At 41.0% G+C, this 22,506-nt stretch overlaps 1 protein-coding gene across 2 annotated transcripts in view; it reads left to right on the forward strand.

Annotated features, from left to right (window-relative positions):
• MFAP3L (microfibril associated protein 3 like) overlaps positions 1 to 21,018 on the forward strand; it is a 38,426-nt gene extending 17,408 nt beyond the window's left edge. Inside the window, exons 2-3 of one of the 2 annotated variants that reach the window (XM_072719678.1) lie at positions 3,410 to 3,834; positions 15,243 to 21,018. In XM_072719678.1, coding sequence (XP_072575779.1) covers positions 3,540 to 3,834; positions 15,243 to 16,174 — 1,227 coding nt within the window. In that variant the 5' untranslated portion in view covers positions 3,410 to 3,539 and the 3' untranslated portion in view covers positions 16,175 to 21,018. The remainder of the gene's footprint in view (positions 1 to 3,409; positions 3,835 to 15,242) is intronic. The other variant, XM_072719679.1, reaches the window with a different exon arrangement.
• The last annotated feature ends 1,488 nt before the right edge of the window (positions 21,019 to 22,506 follow it).

The following is a 22,506-nucleotide window of genomic DNA, read 5'->3' on the forward strand; positions in this document are numbered from 1 at the left end:
TATCTCCCTTAGACCATGATTCCTGCTGGTGGAAAAATGTGTTGGTCTTCCTGGGGCAGGAAGGCGCTCAAGTCCACGGGGGAGTAATGGAAGCCTGCAGCACCAAGAAAACTCTCTGTCCTTTCCACTGAAAAAAGTATATGGTCTGAAGCTAATTTATCACCTCTAATTTATTTACCTCTTCAGTTTCATTGTCTACAGAACTGGAATAATTATTTCTGCCTTTGGAGAGAGAATCATTTGTTCAGTAACTTATTGTCAGGGCCAGCTTCACACACTGCAGGTGCCAAGATGAATGAGGCAGACAGAATGGTTAGTGTGGTCCTGGCACAGGATAGACATAAACATAAGTGCAACAGAATAGAGTTCAGAAGTAGACTCAATTGCTTTTGACAAAAAGGCAAGATAATCCACTGGTACTGAAACAACTGGATTATCCATATGGGGGAAAAAGGAGTCTCAATCCTTACCTCATGCCGTATATCTACACACAAAAAAATACTGGAGTGGATCAGTGTAAAAATGGGGCCCAAGGCAACTTTTGGTGATGATGGAAACATTCCATATTTTGTTTATTGTGGTAGTTACATAATATATAAATTGTCAATACCCACTAAAATGTATACCTAAAATAGGCACATTTTATTGTTTGTAACTTATACTGCAATAAAGTTGGTTTTAAAAAAGAAATCATATCCCATCACCCCTTTGTTTAAAATTTTCCAGTGAACATTAGGTGGAATCCAAAGTCCTAGGTGATCTGGACCTGTGTACTCCTGTGACCCATCTTACAGTGCTCCATTTGCTTTTGTAGTTCTTGGAATGCTCTTCTCTCAGATCTAGATATGGCTGATTCCCAAAGAGACTCCAGCTCAGGGGCCACCTCCTTGGTGAAGTTCCCACCTCCTCAGGGAAGTCCTCCCTGATTGCCTAACTCACCACTTGAGTACATGTGTCACTAGCTGAAATTCTTATTTACATGGTATTTATTGTCTGTTTTCCTCCATGACAATGTAATATCCACATAACAAGGAATATCTGTCTTGTCCACTCTTCTGTCTCTAGACCCTACTACAATAATGTCTGCCTAATAGTTGATGTTCAGTAATTATTTTAAAAAATTAATATAAAGTAATGAGTAAGGAATTCAGATTCTATTATGTAGATAGTGCAGAAACACTGAAGGTTGTTAATATAGAAACGGCATCATAGAATTTGTATTGCAGAATGGTTATAGGGATTGGATTGGGAACTGGGGTAAAATTGAAGGCAGGCAGATTATACAGGAGGCTACCACACCATTCCTGGTAAGGAAAAGTAAGGAGGCTAAACTGAGGCTCAGTCAGAGGACACAAGGGCTGGAACAATCCAAGCAACATTTAAGAGGTGGAATCAGCAACCTATAGTTCTGAGGGGACGAGGGTCATAGTGGAATTGAGGATTATATCTGTGCATACCTGAGTTAATGGTGGTGTCCTGAACTGAAATAAGGGATGCAGGAAATGTAGCACAGTTAGCAGATGAGTTTGGCTTGGGAATATTAATTCTGAGGTACTTGCAAAGCATCCTGCTAAAGTGGTTTGGTGGACAGTTAGTAATACCAGTCAGCAATTCAGGAAAGAGGACCGAGGATATGGATTTGAGAGTCATTAGGCTGTAGGTGGTAAATAAAGGCATGGGAGTGGCACTTTGGTAAGAGCTGAGGGTAAAAAGAGAAGAGGCCCAATGATGAAACTCTAGGGGTCAAGTACCTCTTAAGGACTGGGAAGAAGAAGAACCAGTGAAGAATGATGAGAGCAGTTAGGAGGAGCAGAGTGTGGAAGCCACAGAAGAACTTTTCTCACAAGTTAAGAGCAGCAGCTGTTGCCAGAGATCTGGCAAGAGAAAGACTGAAAACTTGGCAACTCTGAGGGACGGGTGGCTTGAGCAAGAGCTGTATCTGTGAAGAGCAGGCAAAATACAGAATGTAGTCTTCTGAGGAGGGAGTGGCGGGGTGGGGGAGAGAGTTAGGATGAGATGCAGGGGATTCTTACCAAAAGGTGGGAAAGCGCGAATTCACAGCAGCCTGCCCTCGGACGAGAAAGCTATTTTTGAGAAAGATAAGGATGCCACTGGGCTAAGGTGCTTGATTCAAAAGCTTAAGGTATCTAAGGATCTTGGGGAAAGGAGGATGCTGAACTGACTCAGCATGGATACACAAATTGCCATATGTCACCGAGGGCCTGGCTGGGGTTGGAGATGGTTCCTTTAGATATAGTTGTAGGATTCTCTCCAGTAGGTGCTCAGCCTTCTGGGCACAAGAGCCAGGATGAGAAGTGATCAGCTTGATCACAGGTGTATACTGGAGAGTAGTTGTGGTAGAAAGAGAAGGGTGTTGTGGTCTACATGACTGGGTCTAGACTGAGACAGAAGTGGAGCATGCAGGTCGGGTGGCAGAGAGGGGGAGGTAGAGATAGAGACTGAGGGAAATAGAAGGTCTAGAAAGTCTAGCGAGAGCAGAGTAAGAGATTTCGAAGAATGGTGGGGTGCAGTTAAAGATGGTCAAACTTCAGAATTACATGGAACTTGGGAATTTAGAATTCTGAGAGATGAGAGGTCCAGGGTGTGGCTGCGTGATTGGTGGATGAAATGGAGGATAGAGATGTAGGTGACAGTTAGATCTTTGGATATAAGAGGCACAGCCACCATAATGTCACCCCATTCACACTGATGTCCCCCTGCCTCCAGGAGTCAGATGGAGACGGAAACAAAGGAATTCCGTAAGCGATCCCAAGTTGGTAGATAACAGTTACGGGGAACAGAGAGAGCTAGATGGTACAAAGCTCAAAGGAGCATGGGCAGTTGCTTCAAAGCAGGGAAGGCATATCTAGAAGCCATAAAGGGAGCAAGGAGAATGCCAGACTGATGCTGGTGGAGCCCTTCCAAATGCTGGCGGCACCCAAGCCATGACCACTGAAGTAAACTGGAAGGAAAGAGAAGAGGTTAGGAAGGATCCAGGTCAACAGGTCATCTGCAATAGCAACAGGTGATGGGATAGAAGGAGACCCTATTATAATGCTAAGTGAAAGAAGCCTGAATTGGTTTTGGAACTCTCTGAAGTCATGTGATACAAATTTCACACACAAAATATAGATTTGGGCGTTGGTGGTATAGTGGTGAGCATAGCTGCCTTCCAAAATATAGATTTGTTCCTACTAAGAGAGCTCTATGTTTCAGTAGCAAAAATGATAAAATTATATTGTTACGATTTCTGCGAAAAATATAATTTAACATTCAGAACATCTTCTGATTTGTGTGTTTAAAACTTATGAAGGTGTGTATTTTAGCTGGGTTTCTAACATTTTATAAATAATACTGTTAAAGTAATAAGTGCTAATATTTATGTGTGTGGGTTTTGTTTTTTTAACAGGTTCTTAATCAAGAACCAACTCTATGGATCCAGGACAGGTTTGTCCCATGGTCTGCTCTGAAAGCGTGTTGTCCGATAGAAGATTTCATTGGCAAACCATCTCTGTTGCCTTATAGAGCAAGCAAAGAAGATGGATCGATTGAAGAACCATCTGCCTGTGTGCTTTCTACCTACTGTGCCCTTTGTAGTCCTAGTATCCACTCTAGCCACTGCTAAGACTGTGACTAATAGCACTTTAAATGGCAGTGACGTGGTCTTGGGCTCTGTGCCCGTAATCATTGCCAGAACCGACCATATCATAGTCAAGGAAGGGAACAGTGCCTTGATTAATTGTAGTGTTTATGGCATCCCCGATCCACAATTCAAGTGGTATAATTCCGTTGGCAAGCTGCTGAAAGAAGATGAGGAGAAGGAGAGAGGAGGAGGTAGGCTTTTAAGTTGTGTCAAATGTCATAAAATAGAAACCCAGACTCTAGAACCCGTGCTGAGGAGATTAGTTGTTTTTATGCAAGTCATTTGAAGATCTCATTCTGTCGTCTTTTCTAAGGCAAGAGAGAAATATATATCCTTAAGGATTCAAAGCAATAATTAATTCATAGTTTTCACTCTACGACTCAGAAGACAAAGGGCAAACATAAAAGTCTCTTAAAAGGCCTCTTGGAATTTTGTAATATAATGCATACAAAATGTTACAGGGATGAATATAAAATGGATCTTCCATTAGTATACGTTCCATTTATAAGGGAGTTTTATTTTGTTTCATGGAGCTGGCTCCAGGAAACAATCTAGCAGTTGTTTATGGTTAAATGTCAGCTTAATTCATTGACCATGGATTTAAGGACCACACTTCTTAAAGGAAGTCTCTCTGCAAGGTTGTCAGCCACCGACTAGAGATTGTTCCATGTGCTCCTGAAGACCTGGCTGAAGTTTCTAGATTGTCCTGTTACAGCTGAGGCCAAGAGGGAGGGAAGATTCAATAGCAAAAATAACATGTGGCAGTAGGGGAATGTTTGGTTTTTAATGAGTGCATTTCTGGCCAAAAAAATGTGAATCACCTACCCAAGCCCCAAGCTCGCTTCAGGGAAGTCTCCAACCAGAGAGAAAATTGGTTGGTCATTGTGAATCAACACAATTCTTGTTTCTGATGTGAGAGGTACTCGTCTTAAAAGCCAAGCCTAAACCTAATTGACCTAAAGGAGTTACAGTGCTTTCTGAAGCATTTACTATGCGAGGTTAAGGAGCTGGGGGAGTAGAAAGACGATTGTTCTAAAGTAGCAGCTTGTGAGGTTCTGTCCCTTTTCATTCAGATCCTACTTCCTGTCCCACAGCCCTTCGACCAATGAATAAACCCCAGAGACTTTCTACTCCTAGAAAACCTACATTTTTAGCCTCTTTCCCTCATTTCATCTTTTTTAACTCTGAAAAAGAGTAGAGGCTAATGCCTTATGTCTTGTCCAAGAGCTGAGCAAGTGGAGTTTTCTTGCAATTACATGCTTCTGGCTCACAGCTGTGTTCCTCATAGTTAAGGCCGCTGGCAGTCCAGCTGCCTGGGATGTGGGGTTCCTTGTAGTGCTCTTATTACATTGTTTTTGGTTTACCATTCAAGGTTGTGCAATATGACAAAGCCTCTTCCCTTCAATGAAAATACTGTAAATTACGTATCCTATGTGTGCCTGTCAGTTTAACCTAGGAGAGTGGAACTCTTTCCCGACCAAGTACGATTACGGGGCCATAGAATGTTTAATTGGAAGGGACTTAGAGACAACATCATCCAGATCCCTCTCTTACCCACGTTTTCCCCGAGGTCCTACTGTTAAGTGGCAGTGACTAGAACCTTCACTATTGGCTGTAAGATGAGGCCACTACCACCCCTAGCCCACGGTTGGTTTCCATTCCCCCCGTTCCTTCCTCCCAGACTACAAGTCTAAAGGAAGTGATATCACACTTGTGAAGGGGGCGGTAACCATGGTAACATAGACTCTCAAGTGCCTGTGCTTCATCAGATCTTTCTGTAGCCTGGGCCACTGCAAGGAATAACAAGGTACCTGAAGTCAGGGGAGCATGGACTCCAGACCTGAACCTACCTTTCACACGGACAGTGAAGCCCAGGTCATGCCCAGTATGGAGGAGCTGGGGTTGGGGCACTGAACTAGAATTCTAGAGAGGAGGAGGACTGTGGGAGCCACACAGCGCAGGGGCCTGCATGTCAGGCACAACATTGTAAGTGCAGTCCTGAAGTCCCACCTTTTTGCTTCAAAGAGATCACGCATCGCCTCCTTTGAAATAGTCCTTATAACTGTTAACTCAGTCTGGCAAGCACAGCCTGCACCTTGCCATCTCTGTCTGTGTCCTGGGAGGCTGGACTAGATGGAAGCCCCATGGCTCAATTTCCTTTTGTTCTGCGGGTGCTTGGGTGGCCCTAACGTAGCAGCCTATCCCAGGACTCTGGAACCAGGAGTGGCCACTGAGAGCCTTTGGTACAGACAACTGCTCCATCAGAACCCAGCGCTTGCGTCATGTGTGCTGCCAGCAGTCTTGCTAAGTCAATTAGCTGTTTTTAAATCTCATAAGGAAGATGCACTGCAGATTTTTAAATAGAACTCATGATACTGGTACTTGATGATAGTTCTATCTCAGCTTTTGTGTTATGATGCATAATAATAGTAATCTCAGAACATACGTAACACAGGGTAATACACAAAACACTGTGCCTAACAACCTAGCAAGACATAAGAAATAGCAGAAATGAGACTCCTGGTCATGAAATAGAATTTTAGTTCTCACATGGCCTATTAGAAGACGCATAAGTCTTTAACTCTTCCTTTCTGATGGGAAAAAAATGCCCATATTAAAACCATAGACAAAACTTTCAATTTTTAAGTTGACAGCCTAGAAGTTTAAATGCAGCCATGTTTCATTTATAACTCAGCAAAGAGGTAATTGAATACAGTGTGAGAAATGGTGCTAATACCCCTGAAACATTACCTAGATACAGAAGGCTACTGTTACAACCAAACTAACAACATCAATGTAATTTTCATTCACAATGCCTACCATTGATTAAGCCCCCAGACCAAGTTGCAGATATTATTTCTAATTCTTACCATAAGCATGATGGGTAGATATTACTAATCATCATATATACAGATGAGGAACCAGGTGAATAGAGAGTATATTGTACAACCAGTGTGGCCCGGCTAGTGTTTACCCTCCCTCTGTGTCAGATCAGCATCTGCTCATCCTTTAGGTCTTCTAGGTGAAGAATGTTGAAGAGCATCTAACCCAGACTAAGCAAATGAGAGAAGCCTTCCTGGATGGAAAATGCATGATGACCACCCACATCCCAGTCACAGTGTTAGGATATGTACTGCCATGTGTATACGTGGCACACACATGCGCACACACAATATCAGAATCGTCTGGTCACTTTCTCCAGGAGCACAACACTGTTTACTGTGTGATTAACATGGAAAGGAACAATTTCATTGCTTGGTTATGCTGAAAAAGTGAGATCGCTATTATTCATTCCAGTACTGGCAGTCCTAGAAAGAATGGGGCTATTTCCTGTCTTGGACAGGAGCAGCAGCTGCTTTGCTTTGCTTCCCTGGTGCTTGTTACTTCAAGTCCACAGGATCAGGAGAGGCTAATGCATAATCTATTTCTGGAGGAGGGCTTTTTTTTTTTTTTTTTTTTTTTTTTTGGTAGTTCACCAAAGGATGTGTTTGGGGTGGTCCATCAACCACATTACAGAAATAACTCAGAATTCTAGTAACATGCATAACCACAAATGGCCACAAACTGCACTGTTTTCAATTTTTCTTTTGCGAGAGGTGAGTAGAAATATATAGTTGTCAGAAAGTATTCTGAAAAAAGTACCAGTTATTTCGGGTATGAATTAGCCAGTGTATTTTTGCCATGCCTTCTTGCTCTGACTTTAAGCCATTCAAATGCGCATTAGCACCTTTATCAGATGATAAACAACAAGAATTTCAAGAAAGTCAGCTGGCACAGGCCTTGGTAAACATGTCTGTCTTGTGAGCAATTACATTTGCAATTCTTCAAGTTTAGATTTGGGACTTTTCTGTGGGTTTGTTCTCCATACCCTTGCAGCATTTTTTCACCAAAAATGATTATGAATGGTCTTTCAAAGTAAACACGCACAGAGTAAACTGGACCGCACAAAGGTCACAATTATCACAACTGCTACTGAAGCTTTGTGGGGTTCATGGTTGTAAATTTGCATTTACTTCACATCACTGCATTGTTTTTACCTCCAGTTTTCAAATTTTTTGAATAGACGATGAAATGCTTATTAAGTACTTCTGCAAGGGACAACACACTGTGCCAGTCCAGTTCTCAGACCATAGCTTATGACCTCTCCACTTACTGCCTGCATGAGAAGGTCAGTTCCCACATTCAATGTAAATTATCCTTTGCCTCTAAGATCAGCATTGTGGGGCATTCAGAGGAACGACTCAAGAGTCTTTTTTCTTTGAGTAAGTGCGTCAACTTCCCTGAGCCACAGTTTTCATGTCTGTAAAATAGAGACAATCCTTTTTCACTAGCAGGTGGAACTGAGAGTCTTGAATAAACCACTGTGTATGAGATGTTTTGGATAGTTACCTGGAACATACCAAGCTGTCCATAAATGGCAGCTGCTGTTACTGTTACTGGTAATACTGTCCTGTGTCATCACAGTCACAGATTCCAAGTGCTTAAATCCCTATGTCAGAATCCAGTGTGTTTTGAAAAGACAGGAAGTAAGTTTCAGGGTAATTTCTTATTCTCTAGCTCAGTTTCTCAACCTTAAAAGCTTTTAATTGATATAAGAACTTTTATATCCTTTAAAATTTATTTGAAATTTCAAGACCATGTTGTTCCTGCTCTGACAGCAGGTTTGGAAGCCTCTCCTGCATCAGAGGCTTGCCCCTGCCCCAACATTGCTCTTGGGTACACAGGGCCCACTGATATCCAAAATGCTTCTATCTCTGAAAAGGCACTATATGGGGCAATTACTAAGCATAGCTAGCATACACAAGATAAACTTTGTGTAACTCAGTAGATCTCAGTGGGTCGGTCTGTTTTCCACCAGAGGCCATTTGGCTAAGTCTGGAGATATTTTTCAGTTGTCATAACTTAGGGGAGGAGGGAAAGGCAGGGGGGAGTTGTGCTACTGGCATCTGGTGGGCAGAAGGAAGAAATGCTGCTAAGCACCCTATAATGCACAGGATAGACCCCCTACAAAGAATTATTCGGCATAAAATGTCAGGGGTGTCAAAGTTGGGAAACCCTGATCTAACTCAAAGAAGCATTCTTCAGCTAACCAAAGAATCATTCCAAAGTAGATCTTCAGGTCAGTTGTTTGAACCTTCTATATTTCCCCATAAACGTGGTTTAATTTAATTTATTTTGGTTCACTGAGCCATATCAAGAGCCAAGCTGATAACTACCCACCATTGATTGTTTTTCTTTAATGAGGTGTGCTCCATTTGGGATATGAGTTCAGAGTGCTCTAGTCTTAGCTGTGAAAAGACCCTTCCAGATCCATCTCAGATAAAGATGACAGCTGAGATTCCCCAGATGGAAGTTATTTATATGAACCCAGCGTAGGGTGCTCTTGTCTTGGAAAACCACCTGTAGCTATTCTCAGAAAAGACCATTGTTAACCTCTGTGGAATTACATGCTTGGCACTTTTTTAAAAATTAGGATCATCTGATCAAATTAGCTAGAGGGTCAGATGTTTCCTTTGCCAGGAAATGAAAAGACAGTAGCTTCTTTTCAGATATTATTTATACCGTTAAGCAGAGTGTAACTGGAGGCTCTGAACAGCATAGCCTTCCACCCCCACCTTCCTGCACCAAAAGCTGAGCTAAGCCCGTATTATCCCAGGCTACCTTTGCTCCACATGATGTAGGAAATAGCTTGTTAGAGCTGCCCTAGTACACTCTGAAGAGGTCTTTTGGGAGGACTGGGGCAGAAGGCTGGTGAGGGGTAAGGGAGGGCACAAGAGCACTTGCAGCCTGCAATGTTATGACCAGAGTCTTTGCAGTAGCTTTAAGGAGCTGTCATCTACTGCAGAAGCCCTGGAACAGGTGCAGCCATGCAGTGCTAAATTTGTTTTCAATTATGTTTTGTAAAAAAGGCATGGATCCTTTCTCTTCAGTGGCCTATATTTCACATATTGGAAAAGGAGTGCCATGTTTATAGACACCTACACACACGGGCATTTTTTTCCTATTTAAAAAGAATGTCAATTCAATGTGATACTCCTTCAAGTGAACCTCATCCTCCCATTTATGTTTGCATAAACACTAATTGGAACTCTTACTGCATAAAAATGTTTAAACTTGGTTTCAAGAAAGTAGCCTACTTATTTTGGCCAGTTGAACCCTCCTCCTAAAAGGCATGGGCATGTAAGGCTCAAGAACCTACATATCTAAATGGGATTGTGAACAGACTTTTAATCTTTTCATACTACTTATTGGAGAGATAGACAAGCCATATATCAGCTTGTTTGCACATTCACAGAAAGATATCTCCAAAGAAAAAGAAATCCTTATCGCCTAATAAGTAATTGAGGAGAAATTCTAAGAACTTAGTATTTGGGCATTAATTGTTAATGTCAAATGCTCCATGATCTTCAGGAAAAGCTGGAGAAATTTAGGGTTGTAGTGGACATGATGTTTGAAGGAAGCTGTAATTACAGTATCTTTTAAGTTGTGCTCTCACTTGTTTTATGGTCCTTTAGGCCCAAGAGGTATCGATGCTGCTCATTTCTCCACAGCAATAATTTGGTTAGAAGTTGTTTGCATGAGCTATAGCTCTGATCTGGTGTCATTCAGTGGCTAGACTCTGAGCCACAGTAATCCTGCAGGTTGACTATAGCCATGTGATGCCGTTGATCTGCTTCTTTCATTACTGGATGATCTACCTGACTGACACCGTCGTACTGACAAGACATTGTGCTTTCTGGAGTGACTTCCCCCTGTGTGGGTGTGCGTGTGCCCCCACAGTGAGCACCATGGTACCAGGTCACCCAACCTTCTGTCCTGGGACTGAGGTTACGGCTTCTCCCAGAGAATGTTGACAGGAGAGGAAAGCTCTGGAACTATATCCCTGGAAGAAAAACTGTCATGAAAAGGAGAATTTTTTTTGTTACATTCATTGTTGATTTTCTTACATTCATTAATATTTTTCCAGTCAATTTTGGCTTATCTGATTTGAAGAATATCAAGAAATCTAAAAGTGGGTCACAGATTACATTCAGTTTGAATTTTGACAGATGCCTCCATATCAACCTCCCAAAGGTTTTACCAGGCCCACTCCCACCTGCAGTGTGTGAGCATCCTTTCTCCATTCTCTCAGCAACATCATGTTTAGTCTAATTGGTGCCTTCCTGCTTTTTCTGGCACTCTGAAAAGTGTAAAAAATTATGTTTTTTAAAATTAATCTCTTTGAATTCCATCAGTTTTCCTTTATAGTTTCTGGGATTCTTGAAAAGCTTAAAAAGGCCCTCCTATCCACAGTTTATAAAAATGCTTTTATATCCTCTATTAGTTTTATACTTTTAATTTACACTTAGATCTTCAGAATACTTGGAATTTATTTTTACCTATCATATAAAATAGGAGTGTAACTTTATTTTCTTTTTCTTTCCCTGCTTTGAAATGTCTTCCTTATTTTTAAAATTCCCATGCCTACTGGCATCTGCTTCTGGTCTTTCTGATTGTCTTCACTGGTTTAATCAGACGGAGGAGAAAGCTTTCTCAGGGAATACGATGAGATGTGAGGTGGGGTCTAAACTGGACTAAGAATGTGTGAGGTAAGGGCTTGGAGTGGGGAGGGAGGAGAGCTTTCCAGGCTGAGGAAACATGTGGCAAGGCCCTGTGGCAGCTCTAAGAAATGAAATAAGGCCAGCTTGTCAAGGGAAAAGTAGTCCTGCAGGATGAGGGTTTATCGTTCTCCCACAGGATAAATATGAAGCTCTTGAACATTCTGACCTTGCATTCCTTCAGCCCCGTTTCTACCCTAGCCCTTCTTGGTGTTATACATGGTTTGTCAGCTGGAGCAGCACAGCTTCCCTCTTTTGCTCATACACTCCCGGCATCCCCATCCTGCCTGCACCACCCAGCCTGCCCTCATCCTGGCCTAGTACCCCACGCCTCTCTAAGAAGTTGGTGCTCCACCCCACTGCCCTGGGCCAGCGCACTTGCCAAGTGATCCACAGTTGTTTGTAGCAGTCTGTGTACCTCCTTGGGCTGGATGGTTTTCTCAGTTGGGGATCTTGTCTTACTCATCTTTGTATTTGCATAGTCTAGAGTGGAACTTGGTGCAAATGCAATTTGCTCAATATTTATTGACTAAATGCGTGAACAAAATTTAAAAAGATCACTGCCCTTGTAAAAATGTCAAATTTTTTTTGTGTGTTTGCAGCATAATATACACAGCAGCACAGCTACGAAATAACATCTGTTAGCTTTTTCTTTGCAAAGGAGAGATTGTCACCACACTACTTCTGTTCACACATGGGAGATTTTCACGTGCCTGGAGTTTCTTGGGGAGACTGTGACAGATTCCTGGGCAAACTCTGGTCTCCAGTAGCGTAGATTCTAGCAGCCCTTCTACCGCGCGTGTGGCAGTACTTTAGCATGAAGCCTTCGGGTGAGGGTCACCAGGACCACAGTGGGACCAGAGGAAGTGGGAGAAGGGGTTTCCCAGGGGAGAGCTATGCTCTGAGCAAGACACAGGATGTGAATGAACGAATCACCATCAGGGGCGTTGGAGAAACATTTTACACGTCATCTTTGGTAATATATTCAGAAAGTCATGGTTAAACATCCGCCTCTTTCTTTCTCCAAAGTCATTGCATGTAGAACTGACTTGGCATCAGCTGCTGACATTTTAGGGTTTTATTTGTGCTGAAGTGAGGCAGCTTAATGAAAATTCAACACATAACTTTGACATTCCCACTCAATTAACATCGAGAACGGCCCTGTATACCCACTATATCTATAGCACTGATGGCTTCCAGTGACAGGCATTGTGGGTTATATTTGTTTCTTTAACTAAAGTTAAAGTCAAAGGACCCTTCCAGAAGAATGAGTCTAGGCAAGGATTTATAGCCTGAGGTGAATGGCAATGTGCAACATAGAAAATTTTCTCCAGATGATCCCAGCTGCTGGGTTACATATGGAGATTCTTTGTGAGACTGGGCCCAAAGATGTGGGAGGACCCTCCCAGTGCAATTTGTGCCATCTTCCTTATTTTCAGGGCTGCAAATGGTAATAGAACATGCAGAAATCTTTATTTTTCACTAATCAAAAGTCAAGCTGAGATTGAGAGGAAATTATACAGAGTCTTAGTACGGGTATGTGTGTGTATTGGCTACCAAAGACTTGCTTTGTGACCCATAACAATTAAAATACAATTATCACTGAAATTATTCAGTATGAGGAAAAAGCTGTTTATAGTACCATCGGATGCCTGCCTTAATAGTTTGCTGTTCTTTTCTGCTTTTCATCTCCTATACCCAGGTTCAGACTACTTTGGAGGTAATTCCTCCATAAAATGGTGGCCATGGGTTGTTAGGAGGTGACAATTTGACCCTAATTATTCCCCATACCTCACCCTCTCCCATCGTATTCTCTGTTATATTTTCTTTTTAAGATTTTCTTTATTTGAGAGAGACAGAGCACAAGCAGGGTGAGGAGCAGAGGGAGCCGCAGACTCCCCGCTGAGCAGGGATTTTTCCCCCATGTGAGACTTGATCCTGGAACTCCAGGATCACAACCTGAGCCAAAGGCAGACACTTAACTGCCTGAGCCACCAGGTGTCCCTACCTATTTTATTTTCCAACAAAAGAAGAAAGGTAAATTTGAGAAACTACTACAAGTATAGTCTGTAAGTCTTTGGAACCAGATACCTTCCATATCCATAATCTTCCAATCAACTAGATTTTTTTTCCTGTGCCTATTGGTGTCCACTTTTATGAAACATGTAAATTTTAAGAAAATGAATGGATAATTTCCCTTGCCTCAGATTATTTCCATACTTGGATTGATCTGCAGCTGAAATATCTAAATCCATGTTCAGGGAACCAAAGGGATAGAGGGCTTGTCCCTGCCCAATCTGAACAAGAGATGCCACAGACTGGGTACTTGTGAATGTTAAGAAACATTCACAAGAAACTGAAAATTCACTGGATTTTCCAAACCAGTGTTTTCTACTCCTAGGGAGAATACACTGGCTGAATTGTTAGAAAAGGGTTACTCTGGGACACCAGGAACCACTCTTCACAGATGTTCTTTGAGAAAGCAAAGTAATAGGATGGCATCTACAAGAGGCATCCTGCCAGATCCAGCGTGGCTAGCAAGTAGGAGGAACTGTAGGCCCTTGGAAGATACCTCATTACTTCATGTAGCTTTCTTAAGAAGGTTCCTTGGAGCAGAAGATGCTGGAAAAAAAGAAGGCCCTCTGTTGCCTCATTCCATAGTTCCTTGAGATAGTAGTCATTTAGGTGCTCACAAGTTTAAAAAAAAAAAAAAAGTGGGGAGGAGACACATTGCTTGTTGCTTTGGGGAAATATCAGACTTTAAATAGAATGAAAAGTCACTGCCAGAAGGGGAAGAAACAAGAAAAAAATACAAGTCAATAATAAATACTTAAAAGGAAAACTAAATGTTACATTGCCCCATCTCTTAGGAAGGTTCCTGTAGTTGGCTTAGGGAACTGGAGTGCTTTTATGGAGAAATATCTGCCTGCCTGCTCCTCAGAACTCCCAAGAGGCCTGATCTGGACCCCTTCTTTCCCTGTAGGACAATGTAGGGTGGTAGTAGGATTTCAGAAAGGCTCAGACACAAGACCTGGAAGCCAAATGTTTTACCATGTTTCCCAGGGGTCTTCTGACCTGTGAGTATACAAAGAATCAATCCCAACTAAAAGAGCTTCTCCTGATTTAGAACCTCATTGCCAGAGCAACACTAGATCCTTTCCAGGCCAGGGAGGGAAATAAGAATTGCACTTATCAACAAGCATTCTCTATTATGTGAAGCTTCCTTTCAACTTGATGGATCTATAATTTATTTGCAAGGCTAAAGCAAATTGATGGTAATTCATACCCAGCCTCTGAATGTTCACATTGTTAGCTTGTAACTTTTAAGTACTATAAACAGTTCATTATAAGTTCTCAAAATTAATGACATCTAATGTTTTAATTAACTGAGGTTATACAGAGATAATTCCAACCTCAAATAGGAGAAACCCAAGTAAACAATTATAATTTAACTGCCTTACTCCAGATTTTACATTGGTCCTGAAATACTTTCTATTCTGAGAAGCATTAATCTCCCCAGTGAACATGTATTCAACAGTCATGCTCCCAGGCAGGTTAGAAAACCAGACACTATGTTTATGGAATTCTTTAATAAGAACACAATATTTTCCAGATAGTTTATTTTTCCTATTTTTCACAAGGCTGCAGGATTATGTAGTATGGTTTATGGCTTTAAGAGTGTAGCCTTTTTAGCTTGAGTTCATCTTTTTTGCTCTACTATTTCCAAACTAGTGACCTTGGGAAGGTGGTCTAATCCAACTGTGCCTTAGTTTCTTCATCCTGTAAAACAGAGCTGGTATCAGTACCTACCTTGCAGAGTTGTTGTGACGATCAAATAAGTTAGTATGTGTCACTGTCTGGCACACAGTTAAGTATTCATTGTCATTATCCTTGGTGGTAGTAGTAGTAGTAATAGATGTTTTTAGTAACATGAGATTTTGTAGACACTTTGATGGGAGCTGTATGTTCTTGGTTGAATTCTCCACTCTTCCTTCCAACAGGAAAATGGCAGATGCACGACAGTGGCCTCCTGAACATCACCAAGGTGTCTTTTTCAGACCGAGGTAAATATACATGTGTTGCTTCTAACGTCCATGGCACTGTGAACAACACGGTGACCCTGAGAGTCATCTTTACCTCTGGAGACATGGGCGTCTACTACATGGTCGTCTGCCTTGTGGCCTTCACCGTTGTCATGATCCTCAATATCACCCGCCTGTGCATGATGAGCAGCCACCTGAAGAAGACTGAGAAAGCCATCAATGAATTCTTTAGGACAGAAGGTGCAGAGAAGCTGCAGAAGGCATTTGAGATTGCCAAGCGGATCCCCATCATCACCTCAGCCAAAACTCTAGAGCTTGCCAAAGTCACCCAGTTCAAAACCATGGAGTTTGCCCGCTATATTGAAGAGCTTGCCAGGAGTGTGCCTCTGCCTCCACTCATCATGAACTGTAGGACTATCATGGAGGAAATCATGGAAGTAGTTGGACTTGAGGAGCAGGGGCAGAATTTTGTGCGGCATACTCCAGAAGGCCAGGAGGCTTCCGACAGGGATGAGGTTTACACGATCCCAAACTCCCTGAAAAGAAGTGACTCACCCACCGCGGACTCGGATGCCTCATCACTGCATGAGCAGCCCCAGCAAATCGCCATCAAGGTGTCTGTTCACCCACAGTCCAAAAAAGATCACATGGGTGACCAGGAAGCTGTACAATTTGAGGTCAAAGACGAAGAGGAGACAGAACCGTCTGCTGAACATTCCCCAGAAACTGCAGAACCTTCTACAGATATAACATCCACAGAGCTAACATCTGAAGAGCCAACACCTGTTGAGGTACTAGATAGAGTTCTGCCACCAGCTCACCTGGAAACTCCAGAGCCAGCAGTGGCACATGACAGAAACACCTGCATTATTTATGAAAGCCATGTCTAATATCAACTATGAAAAGCTATGCATATCACGAAAATCAGGGGCTGCTCCTTGTAGTGCAGATGTAGTTCGCACTTGCCGCTAAGCCTTACCAGGAGACTCTGATCCCTTAGGTAGGAGTGATGCCATTTTCAAAGGGGAAACACCTGAGTGCAGTTTATTATAAGCCTGGAATTTCCCCAGTAGGAAAGGATGTGAGAAACATCAGAGTGCAGAACTGATAATACTGGGCAGAAGGTGTCTGTCCACGTGATACGAATTTTAGAGGCTCTTCTCTGCCAAACATCTTAATGGGTCATGCCCTTTCGGCAAAGAGAATATTATCGTAAGATATTCTGAGCTCAAGAGCCCTCCCTGTCCAATGCACACTGCATTGCAAAAAAAAAAACAAAAAAAACAAAAACAAAAAAACAACAACTATAGGTCTGCTACAATAGCGAATGCACGTACATGGGTTTGTTGCACTTTCTTCTCAGTTTTTATTCCTGTCACTGTTCCTTTATAATGTAGTAGTTGTTATGTTAATACTAATTGCTCTTCGGTTTAGTCCTTATAGCCACTTTGTCCTTATTTCCCCCTAGAATGTGTACCTCAGAGGCTTTGGTATCAGTCACCAGTACTGGGGCTCATATCCACAAGTCAGTTGTAACGTTCCAGAGTACTTACTAGGCTCATTATTTTTGTCACTTCTCAGGCTTATGTTCATACATCACTTTTTTTTGTTTCCAATGAAGCTGCTATTGTGAAACTGAGAAAACCTTTGCCCAGAAATAGCACTTTAATAGCCAAATAAAAATGTGTTTACCTGTCCAATTCTGAGAGGCTTTTGATGAGCCCAACTGAAGTATGAAGGGAGACTGTAAAAGGTTGAATATACCGATATTACCCATGAAAACAGCTCTTTTTATGTTTAAGTAACATCATCCTACAAACAAACTGATTCTTTATGTGGAAAATGTATTGCTTCTGAAGACAGAGGCATTTGATGAATCCCTGTAGGTTGTAGAATATTGGCTTCCCAGAAGGGCTTTGCAGGGCCATATGCCATTGGGTGATTCAAACACTGGATTTGGGTCAGCAAAATAAAGATCTGTGAAGCCGTATAACCAGGTCCACTGTTGTGAACTACAAAGCTAACCATTGGTCTTGAAGGGGAGACCGAGAGGTTAGAAAAATGGCATAGGGAACTGTGTCATCAAATTTCATGCCAGATTGTGGAATCATCTTTTAGCCTCACAGGAAAGCAGTTAGATGCAAGGCTGAATGATGTTTTGGAAAGAAGACAGAAGTCAGTCTATGCAAAGCCCAACACGTTACCCAACTGTGCCAATGACCAATGCCTGGCTTTGGGCAGGTCTGGGTGTCGGTTTCCTTATTTGTCAGAGGAGACAGACTAGATGGACTCTGAGCACCATCTAAAGAGTCTCACTCTCTCACAGAGCCAAACTGATATCATCATGCTTTCTCTCTGTCCAGTTACTTAACAGATTTTCACTTTTCTCTCTGGATTCAGCTCACATTTTCTTATGCTGCATTACTTATTCAAAGAGGATCAATTTCAAATAATCCTAGCATTTTAAGCAAGTTGTGGATCTTCTTTCCCAAAACATTATTAAGACCACTTCTATAATTGAAATTTAATCTAATGGTGAGAATTAGTGGTATTTCATTTTCACTTAGAAGCAGGGGGAGTAAACTTAAAGTGGTTGTAAGGGTCGTGGCTATATCAGGTGTTGGGGTCAGGACATTGGAGGTTACATCTTTTTCATCTGCACGATATGGGGGTTGTACTTGAAGAGTCACAAGACCCCACCAACTCAGACATTTACTGCTTTATGGAAAGTGACCAATGTGTGTGTCAATCTCACACACAGTGAGGTGTGTAATCTCCCAAGTGTGTAATCTCCCAAGATGGCCCCACTGCAAGAGACAGACAACATTGGAAGCAAAAATGGATACAGGAGATTGGTTGCTTTTGCTGTCCAAATTTTACCACAAATGTATCTGGCTCTGCAGCCTGAAAGCTGTGGGTTTGCCTTTAAGGGTGGCCTGACAGGCCTCTTTATTCATAGATAACTAGTGTGAGAGGCAATCTAACAAGACATGGAGTTTGGTCAGACATCACTTGGCCAGAATGAACTGCTGGCATCTAGTTAGAAGTGTCTCAGGTGGTTACATAAAGCAAGTAGTAATATGGCAGTCAGGAGAAACCATGACTTCTATTTGGGCTCTCTGGACCAGGATTTTAGGTATTCAGGTTGCAGAAGAGTTTTATCTCCACTTCTCAGAATATAAACATTTTCCACTCACTATGGAGATCAGCAAATTCCTAGTATGGATCTATATGCCCAAAACAATAACAGAGATTTAAGCTCATTTTACGATATTGTGCGAACTTTTCCCCATTCTGTTCAATTCTCATTCCACCCAAACCCATGTGCAGATGTCTGCATGGAAATTACAGAAGAAAGCATCAATTCCATCTAGACATTGATTAGGGATTTAAAAAATGTAAAGTCAGATTTTTTTACAAAGCAGGAGCAGAAATGTGCGACCAAAGAATGTTCCAGATTGGTTTTAGCTTCTTAAGACTGGGGAGATTATTATATAGGTTTTCCAAACTTTTCCCCTCTAAGGCATCAAAAAGCTCTTGATATAATAATAGCCAGCCTAAAAGGAGGTCAGCTTACAATGGAGATTTCTCCTTCCAGAAATTCTGCGCTCTTCCTATCAATCTTACAGCTTCTTTATGAAATAAGAAAGGCTCTCCTTCTAGAATATAAAATGCAGAAGACCTCGTGACTTTCAGCTGATTTTTCAAAATAAACTCTTCAGCTTCATAGAAATTCATAAAAGTATGGCTGTATGTGTGTGTGCTTGTGTGCACAAATGCACATCAGGCTCCTTTGGGCAGTTTAAAAGCTTAACACTAAATCCCAAGCCATGTCCTGTGGGTCTTATGTAGTCATTCTCAATATCAGTTTCTGGTTTCTGAGTCATATCTACAGCAACTTTTTTTTCTTGAAATTCTGAAAATGATTCAGATATGTGTGCATATTTAATTCACTTAGATGACCTGTAAACTTGGACGGTATTTATTCTAAACGGAAAAAAATTTTATACTGAAAATCTATGTAATTTATAATGGTTTTGTTTTATATATTATATTTTCATATCTTTAGGGCACATCTACTGTTATCATCTTTTTGTATATCATACTTTGCAAAAAGAAATACTAATACTTGACTAAAATCTCTAGGAACCAAACATGACCTATAATGGATAGAATTTGCTTTAAAAATATCTGAATGTTCTCACCCGTTCCAAGCATTATTGTGCCATTATATCTGGAATGATTTGTCTCAGATGCTTATGAGCATTCCTCTTTTCAAAAGTAAGGCGAAAAGGCCTGATATCCCACACAATGGATTCTGGAATCTTCTTCCTTCATCTTTTTTATTGTTTGGTTCATTTTTAACTGCAGAAGTCTATGTTAAGTGTCCCTTTGAAGGGCAAAGGTGAGATCAGAAAGCAGTTTGATGAAAAGAGCTATGGCTGAATTGAGCTATGGCTATGTAAATTATTTAACAGACTGAACATATGTTTCAAGTCTAATGCTTAGATTATTATTTATTGGTGATCTAGGACCTGCTCTGCTCTTCAGCACATGAAGAAAATGTAAGGCACAAAGAGTATTTGCATGTTGTGAGCAGGCACCCTTTCCGTGTAGTGCAGCCAAAACAGATCAGCTTAGCTATTATAGAAACACTCATCCCGGCCACTGGAGACACAGTTTTAGAAAGGCAAATCAGACACCTTTTATTCACAGATTGAAATACAGTGTTGGATCAGTGCTAAACGTCTTTTAATGGCAGCCCCCCATGGTTCTGCAAACAGGGGATTTCCTCTCAGTTATTCAGGTGGAAAGAAAATTGAGCATTTAACTTATCTTTCAGATACTCTATTTTATACTCAGTGCAGTTCCATTACTATTCTGTACCCTTCTTCACAGATCCTTTTGGCATTCCCTTAAAATTGTAATCCCTGTTTCTACCCCTGCTTTTTAAACTCATTTATGGTACTCTTTAAACCTACCAAACCTCATTGTATATTCACACACATATTTTGAGCACCTGATATCTTCAAGACACTAGTCATTTTTACATTCACCTATTCATTTAAAAATCTCTCAGCAGATAACAAAGTTCATCTTCCTAATGACTTTTTTTTAGAGTTTCTACAGTGATTAATCAGGTTTGGATTAAACAAATCAATGGTGTGGGGGGAAATCAAAACAGAATTGCTTAATATGTTTTCCAAAGGACTGAGTGTATGTCTGTTATACAAGAAAGTATCATCTGAGGGTGATAATGATCTTTGAGATTTTTTTAGAGATATCATTTTTAAGGGGGCTCATCCTTAGAATACCACAATCATAAGTGAAGCTCTTAAAGAATGTAAAAATAGAAAACAAATAGTTCTAAGAATATTCTGGCATAAATTCAGTTTATTTAACCAGTAACAGAAGCCTTCTAATGTATCTGTCGGACACCATAGAGCTGCTTACAGTGAGTTAGGGTCAAAGAAGATGCTTGCTTGCACTTATGTTTGGCTTGCTATCTCTCTAGTTTTGAATGTCCTTTGTTAAAATTGGAAAATAAGATGAAAAACGTTATCCGGGCAGAAATGTCAAATTGTTTATTTTGTGAACTACAATTGTTCACTTTTTAAAAATACGTTAAAGATATATACAAATGACTTTTAAGTTGATGTTACAGTAGCAAAACAGAAAACCACGTGCTCCATCCTGTATTTTGATTGTTGCTTTAATAAAGGATTTGCGCAGGTGTGTGGATTATGTGTCCTGTCCCTCCTAAAGGGCACATAACTGTGGCCTGATTTACTCCTTCCAATGGTAGGACACCTGTCACCGATTCTTTTCCCTACCTTTTGCATCCACGACATATCTTGGGAGAAAAGGAGAAAAGAAATAATTTGTATATAAAACTACAAAATCTATCGAAATTCAGTAACCTTAACTTCATCCTAACACACCTTATAGCAATGTATTTTTATCTATATCAAGAAATAATTTTTAACATGTAACATCAAGCATTCTGTAGAGAATCCAAAAAGATCAGGAAACTCCCATGCTCAACATGTTTCCACAGAAGGTATGAGTAATAGATCTGCCCAGACACCGCCTAGACAACCAAACCCAGGCCAAATCTAGTAACATGCTAAGTAGTAGGTTCCTTTGGCAATCAGTAAGCTTCTAAAGCTAAATCTCTCTCAAGATGAGATGTGGGACATGTGAGCAAAACAAGAAAGGGGACTACCAAATGGGAAAGCAAGATATAAAAGGCAGAAAGTAATTTCCTGTAGACTAAAGTGGCACACAAAATAAGTTATCCAATAAACTATACATATAACTAGCCATTCCCAAGTTCTCCCAAGCAAACCCCCCCCCCAAAAAAAAAACAAACAAAAAAACAGTTTAAGAGAATTATGCTGGCATTAATAGAAAAATTAACAATTGTGTCATCAAGAAAGAGAAAACAGGAAAGTTTTGTGCTAACCAGGTTATTTTGACTGGCACATATTTTCAGACCCAGAACAAAGAGCTGCTCAAATTTTTTTGCAAGTTTTAGAATGTCATCGACCTTAATCAAAGGAGCTATGTAAGGATTAATATGAATCTGAGTGATTTTCAAATAAGCATATAGTCACTGAGTTGGAAAGTAAATGTGAAGTTATCTGATGTACATATATTTTTTTATAGTGTGCCTACAAGTAGCTATTCAGCTCTCCTTGAAAATCTCCGGTAAATAGGGAGTTCATTACCTCATGCAGTAGCATTTTCCACTGCAGCTGGGGTTTCAGTGCTGGTTAAAGTGGTACCACACTTGTCCTTGAGCTACCTGGAGCTGAAAGTGTGAATGAGTCCTGCCACAATAAAATTGCCTTTTTACCGTCAACACAAAACTAAAGTTACAAATGTATTTGCATAAAAGGATTACAAAAATTGGGGGTGCTCCTGATGCTACTACGTTAACATGCCATGGGGTAGACACCCTTTTGAGTGAACGGTTTCTGCCGATGGGTGGTAGAGGCAGAAGTCAGGTGAATGGGGTGCTCCCCCTCACAGCTCCTGACATGTCCTAAGGCTACAAGTTCACTAAACAAAAGGATGGTTCAGCAGCCAGAAAAAAAAGTGAATCAAACAACAGATCCATTGCCTCAGTATATTAGTATACTTTTGAAGGACTATCAGAACAGACTACTGACAGACGTATATCTATGTGTTCGGTGGCATATTGAGGTATTTTTAAATA

Source organism: Vulpes vulpes, chromosome 9 (genome assembly GCF_048418805.1).
Source record: "Vulpes vulpes isolate BD-2025 chromosome 9, VulVul3, whole genome shotgun sequence".
In the NCBI taxonomy this organism is placed as follows: Eukaryota; Metazoa; Chordata; class Mammalia; order Carnivora; family Canidae; genus Vulpes; species Vulpes vulpes.